Source organism: Schistocerca gregaria, chromosome 5 (genome assembly GCF_023897955.1).
Source record: "Schistocerca gregaria isolate iqSchGreg1 chromosome 5, iqSchGreg1.2, whole genome shotgun sequence".
In the NCBI taxonomy this organism is placed as follows: Eukaryota; Metazoa; Arthropoda; class Insecta; order Orthoptera; family Acrididae; genus Schistocerca; species Schistocerca gregaria.
In genome coordinates this window covers 529,973,457-529,986,148 of record NC_064924.1, presented here as the reverse complement: position 1 = coordinate 529,986,148, position 12,692 = coordinate 529,973,457, and the positions used below count along the sequence as shown (strand labels likewise).

The 12,692-nt window shown below is 38.9% G+C and overlaps 1 protein-coding gene across 1 annotated transcript in view; it reads left to right on the top strand.

The window, feature by feature from the left end:
• The window catches only part of LOC126272182 (uncharacterized), a 1,390,907-nt gene that overhangs the window by 1,265,643 nt on the left and 112,572 nt on the right, over positions 1-12,692 (top strand). Inside the window, 1 exon segment of the mRNA XM_049974835.1 lies at positions 9,876-10,004. Within this exon segment, the coding sequence (XP_049830792.1) occupies positions 9,876-10,004 (129 nt within the window).

Sequence of the window (12,692 nt, the reverse complement as noted above, 5' to 3'; positions counted from 1 at the left end):
CACGGTGAATGCACATTGGAAGCGTGTATTCGTCATCGCCATACTGGCGTATCACCCGGCGTTATGGTATGGGGTGCCATTGGTTACACGTCTCGGTCACCTCTTGTTTGCATTGACGGCACTTTGAACAGTAGACATTACATTTCAAATGTGTTAAGACCCGTGGCTCTACCCTTCATTCGATCCCTGCAAAACCCTACATTTCAGCTGGATAATGCACGACCGCATGTTGCAGGTCCTGTACGGGCCTTTCTGGATACAGAAAATGTTCTACTGCTGCCCTGGCCAGCACATTCTCCAGATCTCTCACCAATTGAAAACATCTGGTCAATGGTGGCCGAGCAACTGGCTCGTCATAATACGCCAGTCACTACTCTTGATGAACTGTGGTATTATGTTGAAGTTGCATGGGCAGCTGTACCTGTACATGCCATCCAAGCCATCCAAGCTCTGTTTGACGCAATGCCCAGGGGTGTCAAGGCCGTTATTACGGCCAGAGGTGGTTGTTCTGGATACTGATTTCTCAGGATCTATGCACCCAAATTGTGTGAAAATGTAATCACATGTCAGTTCTAGTATCATATATTTGTCCAATGAATATCCGTTATCATCTGCATTTATTCTTGGTGGAGCAATTTTAATGGCCAGTAGTGTATTACTAAATGAAATGTCACAGGCCATTAGGTTGCATCTTCTGCCCTTTATTCATTCCATTCACATCATCACAGTTCGTCATAAGTGTATTCAGACAACACTAGGCATAACTGGCAATCAGTCTTGCCAAACCTTTACACCAAAGAGCTAACTTTAAATTTACTCTAGTTCTATCAACATTAACATTTTGATAAAAGCAATAGAACTTCATTGATTGTACTTATCTTCTTATCTTTTAGTAATAAATTGTATTACATACAAATGTACTATAATACAGCTTTTCCACAAGAACTTAATCTGTGATGAAATGACAAAGTATATAAATGCTTCTTTAATTAGCATCATTTGGGTTAATGCTCAATTCACAGAAGCTTTACATATTGATTTGTGGGTGTGCTCAATACAATTGAGTTGATTTGTAATAATAATAATAATAATAATAATAATAATAATAATAATAATTGGTTCAGGACAGAACTAATGAAGCCTCGGATAAGCGCTGTCATGGACAGGGACGACGCTTGAACCCTATGCCCGTCCACAATTGTAACGACACTGCTAGCCACACGGAAAATGATTTAAATCCAAATAGAGGTGTTTTGCAGGATTTGTTTCCTCCAACCACTCTAGAAGGAAAACAATGACAGAGGATGAGATAGTCAGATGAAGTTAACCGACACCTCATGTTGTGTTATTACCAAACAACAAGTCTAGGAACCAACACAACTGGATACAGATCACAAGTATACACAACATTTATTACCAAATACCCAGAATTGAAATTTTTAACAGAACAACAACTAGCTGATCTGATCTGTGTAATAATCAAAAATAACAGCATACCCCAGTCAGAATTAGAAAACATCAAACAACAAGAACAACAAATAATAGAACAAAATAATGTACAATCAAAAGAAGAAGAAAATATAGTAATGGACTCAAAAATCCCAGAGCAAACAAACAAAGAACAACGCGCATCAATTAAACAATCAGAGGAAAATGAAATCTTAAGACAGCCACCAGAACAAGCACAAGTAGAGCATGAAGTGACACACATGTTAGATATAGAAGATAAATGTCAGCTGACATATATAGAATACAAAGACACAAATACAGACATTAGAACATTCTTGCATAGACCACCAAATAACCCACAAGTCGAGACAACAATAACAGCTATCAACACAATCATACACAACAAAATAGATGAAAATACAACTATGGAAGAGTTGCAACTACTGGTTTATATAGGAGCACTCACTACACTAAATATACACACTAGGTAGAGATTGGAACCAACCAGCACATAGAAGAAACCCACAAAACCAGCATGGCAATACGGGCTACAGATCAGAATAGAAAAACTAAGAAAAGACATAAGAAATGAAATATCAGACAAAAAAACGAGAAAGGTTAGGTAACATCTCACAACAAGAAGTTATAGAGCAATTAGATGAAAAGAGGCAGAAATTACAAGCATTGGCCAAACAACTTGGAAGATACAAAAAAAGTGAAAATAGAAGTAAACAAAACCAAACATTCAACACAAACCAAAAGAAATTTTACCAGACAATAGATAACACACACATTAAAATAGACAATCCACCAAACATAACAGAGCAACATATGGTTAAATCTGGTACAACATAACAGGCATGCACGTTGGATACAAGCAGTAACATACACATACAAGATGATACCCTAAATGCCTGAAGTGATAATTTTGCAACATCAAGTCATCCAAGCAATTAATTCTACTCACAATTGGAAAGCCCCTGGAAAAGATAAAATAGCAAATTTCTGACTAAAGAAGTTCACCTCAACACATTCACATCTAACTAAATTATTTAACATGAATATAATAGAGGGAAACATTACACGTGGGAAAAATATATCTAAAAACAAAGATGATGGGACTTACCAAATAAAAGCACTGGCTGGTCGATAGACACACAAACATACACACAAAATTCTAGCTCTCGCAACCAACGGTTGATTCTTCACGAAAGAGGGAAGGAGAGGGAAAGACGAAAGGATGTGGGTTTTAAGTGAGAGGGTAAGGAGTCATTCCAATCCCGGGAGCAGAAAGACTTACCTTAGGAGGAAAAAAGGACACACACACACACACCCACACACACACACACACACACACACACACACACACACACACACACATCCATCCGCACATACACGGACACAAGCAGACATTTGTAAAGGCAAAGAGTAAGGGCAGAGATGTCAGTCGAGGGGGAAGTACAGAGGCAAAGAAGTTGTTGAAAGACAGGTGATGTATGAGCGGCGGCAACTTGAAATTAGCGGAGGTTGAGGCCTGGCAGGTATCAAGAAGAGAGGGTATACTGAAGGGCAAGTTCCCATCTCTGGAGTTCTGACAGGTTGGTGTTAATGGGAAGTATCCAGATAACTCGGACGGTGTAACACTGTGCCAAGATGTGCTGGGCGTGCACCAAGGCATGTTTAGCCACAGGGTGATCCTGATTACCAACAAACACTGTCTGGCTGTGTCCATTCATGCGAATGGACAGTTTGTTGCTGGTCATTCCCACATAGAAACCTTCACAGTGTAGGCAGGTCAGTTGGTAAATCACATGGGTGCTTTCACACGTGGCTCTGCCTTTGATCGTGTACACCTTCTGGGTTACAGGACTGGAGTAGGTGGTAGTGGGAGGGTGCATGGGACAGGTTTTACACTGGGGGCGGTTACAAGGGTAGGAGCCAGAGGGTAGGGAAGGTGGTTTGGGGATTTCATAGGGATGAACTAAGAGGTTATGAAGGTTAGGTGGACGGCGGAAAGACACTCTTGGTGGAGTGGGGAGGATTTCATGAAGGATGGATGTCATTTCAGTTAAGGATTTGAGGAAGTCGTATCCCTGCTGGAGAGCCACATTCAGAGTCTGATCCAGTCCCGGAAAGTCTCCTGTCACAAGTGGGGTACTTTTGTGGTTCTTCTGTGGAAGGTTCTGGGTTTGAGGGGATGAGGAAGTGGCTCTGGTTATTTGCTTCTGTACCAGGTTGGGAGTGTAGTTGCGGGATGCAAAAGCTGTTTTCAGGTTGTAGGTGTAATGATTCAGGGATTCCGGACTGGAGCAGATTCATTTGCCACGAAGACATAGGCTGTAGGGAAGGGACCGTTTGATATGGAATGGGTGGGAGCTGTCATAATGGAGGTACTGTTGCTTGTAGGTGGGTTTGATGTGGACGGATGTGTGAAGCTGGCCATTGGACAGATGGAGGTCAACGTCAAGGAAAGTGGCATAGGATATGGAGTAGGACCAGGGATTCCGGACTGGAGCAGATTCATTTGCCACGAAGACATAGGCTGTAGGGAAGGGACCGTTTGATATGGAATGGGTGGGAGCTGTCATAATGGAGGTACTGTTGCTTGTAGGTGGGTTTGATGTGGACGGATGTGTGAAGCTGGCCATTGGACAGATGGAGGTCAACGTCAAGGAAAGTGGCATGGGATACGGAGTAGGACCAGGTGAATCTGATGGAACCAAAGGAGTTGAGGTTGGAGAGGAAATTCTGTAGTTCTTCTTCACTGTGAGTCCAGGTCATGAAGATGTCATCAATAAATCTGTACCAAACTTTGGGTTGGCAGGCCTGGGTAACCAAGAATGCTTCCTCTAAGCGACCCATGAATAGGTTGGCGTACAAGGGGGCCATCCTGGTATCCATGGCTGTTCCCTTTAATTGTTGGTATGTCTGGCCTTCAAAAGTGAAGAAGTTGTGGGTCAGGATGAAGCTGGCTAAGGTAATGAGGAAAGAGGTTTTAGGTAGGGTGGCAGGTGATCGGCATGAAAGGAAGTGCTCCATCGCAGCGAGGCCCTGGACGTGCAGAATATATGTGTATAAGGAAGTGGCATCAATGGTAACAAGGATGGTTTCCGGGGGTAACAGATTGGGTAAGGATTCCAGGCGTTCGAGAAAGTGGTTTCTGTCCTTGATGAAGGATGGGAGACTGCATGTAATGGGTTGAAGGTGTTGATCTACGTAGGCAGAGATACGTTCTGTGGGGGCTTGGTAACCAGCTACAATGGGGCGGCCAGGATGATTGGGTTTGTGAATTTTAGGAAGTAGGTAGAAGGTAGGGGTACGGGGTGTAGGTGGGGTCAGGAGGTTGATGGAGTCAGGTGAAAGGTTTTGTAGGGGGCCTAAGGTTTTGAGGATTCCTTGAAGCTCTGCCTGGACATCAGGAATGGGATTACCTTGGTAAACTTTGTATGTGGTGTTGTCTGAAAGCTGACGCAGTCCCTCAGCCACATACTTCTGACGATCAAGTACCACGGTCGTGGAACCCTTGTCCGCTGGAAGAATGACGATGGATCGGTCAGACTTCAGATCACGGATAGCCTGGGCTTCGGCTGTGGTGATGTTGGGAGTAGGATTAAGGTTTTTTAAGAAGGATTGAGAGGCAAGGCTGGAAGTGAGAAATTCCTGGAAGGTTTGGAGAGGGTGATTTGAGGAAGAGGAGGTGGGTCCCACTGTGACGGAGGACGGAACTGTTCCAGGCAGGGTTCAATTTGGATAGTGTCTTGGGGAGTTGGATCATTAGGAGTAGGATTAGGATCGTTTCTCTTCGTGGCAAAGTGATATTTCCAGCAGAGAGTACGAGTGTAGGGCAGTAAATCTTTGACGAGGGCTGTTTGGTTGAATCTGGGAGTGGGGCTGAAGGTGAGGCCTTTGGATAGGACAGAGGTTTCGGATTGGGAGAGAGGTTTGGAGGAAAGGTTAACTACTGAATTAGGGTTTTGTGGTTCCAGATTGTGTTGATTGGAATTTTGAGGTTTTGGAGGTAGTAGAGCATGAAGTGGGAGGTTGAGTAGATGGGAAAGACTGGGTATGTGTGCAATGAGAGGAGGTTGAGGTTTGCTGGAAATGTTGTGAAGGGTGAGTGAGTTGCCTTTCTGGAGGTGCGAAACCAGGAGATAGGATAGTTTTTGAGGTGGAGCGTGGTATGCTATTCTAATTTGCGGTTGGCCTGTGGGAGGATGCTCTGAACAGCTGGTGTGGATGTGGGAGAGGAAAGATTGAGGACTTTGATTTGGGATAGGAGTTGACGGGTGTGTTCATTGGCTGAGTTGATGCGTAGGTGAAGGATTAGGTGGATGAGGGCAATGGATTGTTCAGTTTGGAACTGGTGTAGGGACTGATATAAAGAAGGGTTGCAGCCAGAGATGGGAACTTTAAGTGTGAGGCCTTTGGGGGTAATACCAAATGTCAGACAAGCCTGAGAAAATAAAATATGAGAGCGTAATCTGGCTAGGGTGAAAGCATGTTTGCGGAGGGAATGTAAATAAAACATAATGGGGTCATTGTGGGGGTGTTGTGTGGCTCACATGGTATTAGAAGGTGGAACATGAGGCTGAAATGAAAATGAAAATAAAAATATATGGGGAAAGATAAAGGTGAACTAGAAAGCAACTGGAGATCTGGTGTGAAAAAAGGCGAAAAAGTGTTGTTTAAAGCTGGGCTATGTTGGTCCTGTGATGAACTTGTGTTGGTAGACAATGATGTGCATAAAGGTTAGGTGGTTGTGTTACCACCAAAATACGTTAAAGGATGGAGAAATGAGGGAAAATTACGAAAAAACTACGTGTAAATGTACTAAAAGGAGTGGTTTTGTGGTGGCAGATTAAGAATATGAGAATAACAATAGTCTGACGAAGAATTAACGACGTTAAAACCTGTGGGAAGCGACTAAAAATGATCAGTGATGTGGGAAAAACGGAAATGGAAATAAAGCGAAAGTTATTAGAACTAGCCGAAAAGGTTGTTTAATAGGTGAAAGGAACTGTTAGTGAACTAGAAACGGTTGATTTTATAGTATCGGTAGTGTTGAAAGTGGAAAAAACTTTTTGGTTATGGTTTGGAAGTGGGTTACATATTATTGGGTATATATAGGAGGGATAAAATTGTATAGTAGATTACGGTAAAAAGGAGAAGGTGAATACAAAGTGAAACTACTGGCAAAAGCAGAAAGAGAAAATAAAGCAACATAAAAGATTTCGAAATGCAAAAGTAACAATAACAAATGTAATTGTTGGGTTCAAATTAATGATATGAATATAATAGAGGTAAACATTCCACGTGGGAAAAATATATCTAAAAAGAAAGGTGATGGGACTTACCAAACAAAAGCGCTGGCAGGTCGATAGACACACAAACAAACACAAACATACACACAAAATTCTAGCTTTCGCAACCAAAGGTTGCTTCTTCAAGAAAGAGGGAAGGAGAGGGAAAGACCAAAGGATGTGGGTTTTAAGGGAGAGGGTAAGGAGTCATTCCAATCCCAGGAGCGGAAAGACTTACCTTAGGGGGAAAAAAGGACAGGTGTACACTCGCGCACACACGCACGCGCACACACACACACACACACACACACACACACACACACACACACACACACACATCTGCACATACACAGACATAAGCAGACATTTGTAAAGGCAAAGAGTTCGGGCAGAGATGTCAGTCGAGGGGGAAGTACAGAGGCAAAGAAGTTGTTGAAAGACAGGTGAGGTATAAGCGGCAGCAACTTGAAATTAGCGGAGGTTGAGGCCTGGCGGATATCGAGAAGAGAGGATATGGTGAAGGGCAAGTTCCCATCTCCAGAGTTCTGACAGGTTGGTGTTAGTGGGAAGTATCCAGATAACTCGAACGGTGTAACACTGTGCCAAGATGTGCTGGGCGTGCACCAAGGCATGTTTAGCCACAGGGTGATCCTGATTACCAACAAACACTGTCTGCCTGTGTCCATTCATGCGAATGGACAGTTTGTTGCTGGTCATTCCCACATAGAAACCTTCACAGTGTAGGCAGGTCAGTTAGTAAATGATGTGGGTGCTTTCACACAGGGCTCTGCCGTTGACAAAACAACAACTCAACCAATTACTAAAGATAACAGAAGTATTCAGCTATGATATAAATATGGCTTTTGGAACAGACAAATGTAAGAAAAATAGCATAGTCAAGGGAAAACACACTAAACAAGATGATTACATATTGGATAACCACAGCGACTGCATAGAAGCGATGGAAGAAACAGGTGCCTATAAGTATCTAGGATACAGACAAAAAATAGGAATAGATAATACAAATATTAAATAAGAACTAAAAGATAAATATAGACAAAGACTAACAAAAATACTGAAAACAGAATTGACAGCAAGAAACAAAACAAAAGCTATAAATACTTCTGCTATACCAATATTGACCTACTGATTTGGAGTAGTGAAATGAAGTAACACAGACCTAGAAGCACTCAATACAATTACACGATCACAATGCCACAAATATAGAATACATCACATACATTCAGCAACAGAAAGATTCACATTAAGCTGAAAGGAAGAAAGAAGGGGATTTATCGACATAAAAAACCTACATTATTGACAGGTAGACAATTTAAGAAAATTCTTTCTAGAACAAGCAGAAACTAGCAAAATACACAAAGCAATCACTCATGTAAGTACATCGGCTGCACCACTGCAATTTCATAACCACTTCTACAACCCATTAGACCACATAACATCAACAGATACAAAGTAAGTAAATTGGAAAAAGAAAACACTACATGGCAAGCACCTGTATCATCTAACACAGCCACACATAGATCAAGACGCATAAAACACATGGCTAAGAAAAGGCAATTATAGAGTGAGATGGAAGGATTCATGATTGCAATACAGGATCAAACAATAAACACCAGATATGACAGAAAGCATATTGTTAAAGATCCCAATACCACAACAGATAAATGCAGACTTTGCATACAACAAATAGAAACAGTAGATCACATCACAAGCGGATGTACAGTACTAGCAAATACAGAATACCCCAGAAGCAGAAATAATACATCAACAGCTTGCCGTACAACATAAACTTATAAAACAACACGTTCCCACATACAAGTATGCAGCACAAAATGTACTGGAGAATGATGAATACAAATTATACTGGAACAGAACCTTTATAGCAGATAAAACACCACCACATAACAAACCTGACATCATACTCACCAATAAAAAGAAGAAATTAACACAACTAATCGAAATATCTATACCCAATACAACAAATATACAAAAGATAACAAGAGAAAAAATTGAAAAATACATCCAACTGGCTGAGGAAGTCAAGGACTTGTGGCATCAGGATAAAGTTGACATTATACCAATTATACTATCAACTGCAGGAGTCATACCACACAATAACCACCAGTACATCAACGCAATACAGCTACATCCAAACTTATATATACATCTACAGAAATCTGTAATTATTGATACATTTTCAATTACCCGAAAGTTCCTAAATGCAATATAACATATACTGTACAGTTAAAAGGAAGTCGCGCTTGATCAAGTTCCGTGTTCACTTTCCATTTTTAACCAGACATAACGTCTGAGAAAGGAAAGAAATAATAATAATAATAAGTTATAAAATGCCAACACACAATGTTTCACATGAAATATTACTATATCATAGACTTCACTAAAATGATGTATCATGTTGTTTATAAAAAATGGTGTGGCATTCACCAGTTTCATTCCGCTATTCAAGTTCAATGTACCAAAAAAGTTCCTCTAACTCAGTAGTAACCGAAAATATGAAGAATGAACTACTTTAATTTTTTAATCACCTATATCCCTGATCATGTGTACCACAAACATAACCGATTAATACTAGGCAGTGTTTTTTCTAGTCAGGATTGTGGACTAATCTTTAGTCCCCAAAACTCAACCCTTTCTGCTTGTTATATTTCATTGTATTAAGAGACTATTATTGTAACTTGTGGGGTTCTGTGAGAAGCACTGAACTGTATGTATGAAATCTTGTTCAAATTAGGTGATAATCCAAGTGTCTTGAACCATCTATTGATTTTTTTTCATTAGCTGTGTTTTTAGTAAGGAGACTGGTACAACGTTTTATTCTTATCAAGTCCTACTAGGTCGAAAATTGTTAAATCATACTCTTATATAGTCAGAGTACTACACACTTGGAGTAGTCATATTTAGCCAACAATATGAAAGCTACCTTAGTTGTCAAAGTAATCTTTTGCAAGAGAATATCAGTTTACAGTTCAGTATGTACTCAGTTCTTAATTTCAAGCTTTTTTTCCTGTTGCCATTTGAAATTAAGTTCTTGTTTCTTCAGATTATGTATTGCTCTATGTATAAGATATTTACATTATATTTCAGCAAACGTTTCCATCTTTTTGGCCAGAAGGGAGGCATTCCAAAAAATATGGACCTGTTTTTACAATTGACCATATTTCACACAATCACTACACAAACATCAAGACATGGGTATTCCGCATTAATAAGAAGGTAATAACTATTTTTATTCTCACAGATCTAGACAAATCTGTTCATAATAATTGATACTTTTGATATTTAATTTTATGAAACGTTATTAACTTTGCATGTACTTCAAATGTATTATTTTTCTTTTTTAAGTAATGTAAGTGGCCTAAATCTGATTACAGTAGCTTCATGTCATCTTTGAATCCTTCTGATGTCATGAAGTTCAAAAAAGCTCCACAGTGCTATGCTCCTTGGGAATACATGGTTTGCTACTGCTGTTTGTAAAAGAAAATATGTTTCTAAACAGCTAACATACAGGCCTGTTCCCATCTCCATACATTAGTAGCAACTATCTTCTAGTGGCATGAAAATGCATTTCAATACATATCATGACTACAGATTATTAAAAAAAAAGATAAACCCCTTATCTCTGCAATATAAGTTTATTTTCAATACCCATTCAGTGGTATGTTAAATCATTATCTTCCTTCCTTCCCTCCCCTTTTATCAGTATCCATTCAGTGTGTGAAATGACTAATCAGTTACCATAAATTGTAAACAGTGAAAAATGATAAACATGTAACTAGCATCTGTGTACTAAATTATCAAATTGGACATTGGTGACAACAACAGAGCACATAAAATAATAACACTTAGGTAGTCAGACTGTTCCATTTTGTAGAATACATAAGAAAAAAAGTGAACTAAGGTTTTGAAAATGTGTTTGTGTTACTTTCCTATTATCTCTACTTTCAAGATATAGGGAACATATTCAGAGTGCTATGTATTTATAGTTGTTTACTTTTCTATAGTTAGACTCTTATTCTATATTTTAGCTTCATCAGATGCTACAAGGTTGTTTCCATTTGTTGACATCTCATCTGGGGCTTTAGTAGTAACATCAACCTACAAATTCAGTATCAGAGGGAAATGCTAGTAAATCTGCTAACACAATGGCTACTTGATAACTGAAAGTAATAAAAGAAAAATGTTGAAAGCTCAACTATGTGTATAGTGCTGCTAACTGTACAGTGTCTCATAAATGCATGCGGCATGAGGAAAGGGCCTTCTGCATATGCATTTGCGCATTTGTAAGAACGACAAATGACAAGATGTCTATCATGAAACATCTTTACTTCAGAATATTGTTAAGAATTTCAAACTTTTTCTTTTCCTCTTGACTGTTATTTTCTTGTGTAATACAAATCCCAGTTTCAGTCAGGATATTTAGTACTTTCTAAATTTCACAACCAAAGCAAAAAAGGGAATTAAAATGTTTACCTATTACAAAGCATTCAAAAGTATGTCTTTTTGCTCATTGTAAATTCCTGAAGGAATTCCTCTGAAGGAAGCTAGAAATATTCTATGTCATGAAGTTACAGAATTTCCCTTAAGCATTAAACTATAATGCAACCAGTCCTTTGGAGGGCCTTTAAGGGAACCACTCATGACATAAATAATAGTTCACATAGGGATTCTAAATTATCTGTATATTTTTGTGTACAGGGTGTAGATTCTGTATGAAGTTAAATGATGTAGTTGCCTGTGGGGCCCTGTATGGCTTTGTGTGCAACATGATGTTTGGACAGTTTTGCTTTATAGAAAGCTGATACCGATTCTTTCTATACCACTATTCTGAGAAGCTCTACTTTTCCTGACATGACACACAAAGATGGGTGTATGGGTGTCATTTTCCTACAGGACAGTACACCACTCAACTTGCTATCCAAAGGCCCATGATTTCTGAATAATACTTTTCTAGTCTCTTGTGGAGAGTTAATGCTGGATTAATGAACTACTTCCATGTTTACCTTACCTTTTTTTAAGGACTGGTTTGTGCAACTCAAATGAGAATCTGTTTAGGTCCAATTACACTGTATGCTAGGGAGCTCTAACAAAATATTTCTCGTGATTATAGTGTGTTTTTTAACTTATGTTCCAGAAAAAAGGCTGTACCTTTACTCCATGTTTCAAGATAGACATACTATACATAGTTTTCATTATGTTTTTATGATATGCTTGTATTATAATATTATTTATGTCTTTTAACATCATCATTAACTTTCTTCTGCATGCATCTTTGCTTTCTTCTTTGAATTAAAGACATTGATAATCTGAATGAATTCAGAATGTCTTATTGAGTCAAGCTCTTTTGAAGTTAGAAGCATGCTATTGTGCTAACAAGAAGTATTTGTTTATAATTTGAGCAACTTATTAACTGCTGCTTAAAAATTTAATAGCATGCTTTGTGTGTACATAGGACTGTAGAACAGGTCACAGGCCCGCAGTTGTTATCACTGGACAAGAAAATAGAAAGGTAGGAGAAAATACTTGCATATATCTTATGGATATATTTTATTTTTTCATCTTTGACAGTTATCATGAGACTAAAATGTAATTACTATCATAAGAAATCTTAAACATTCTCACTTACCTGCTTAGTTTTATGCAGAATACCTTTTTTTCATAATATCAATGATGCTAAATAAAGTGAACTGCAGTTGTAAATTTAGAATGGTTAGAATACTGAAAATAACAATTGTAAACTATTTGTTCAAAATTATAATAGCTACAGCTTTTCTGTAAGTACTCACTTCAGTTCATAAATAGAAGAAAAGGCCCTTCTACCAATCTGGTTTGTTTGCAAATTTGCATCCTGTCAGTGCATTACCAATTCTTTGTGTAAGTATACTTCTTAATATACCCTTATGC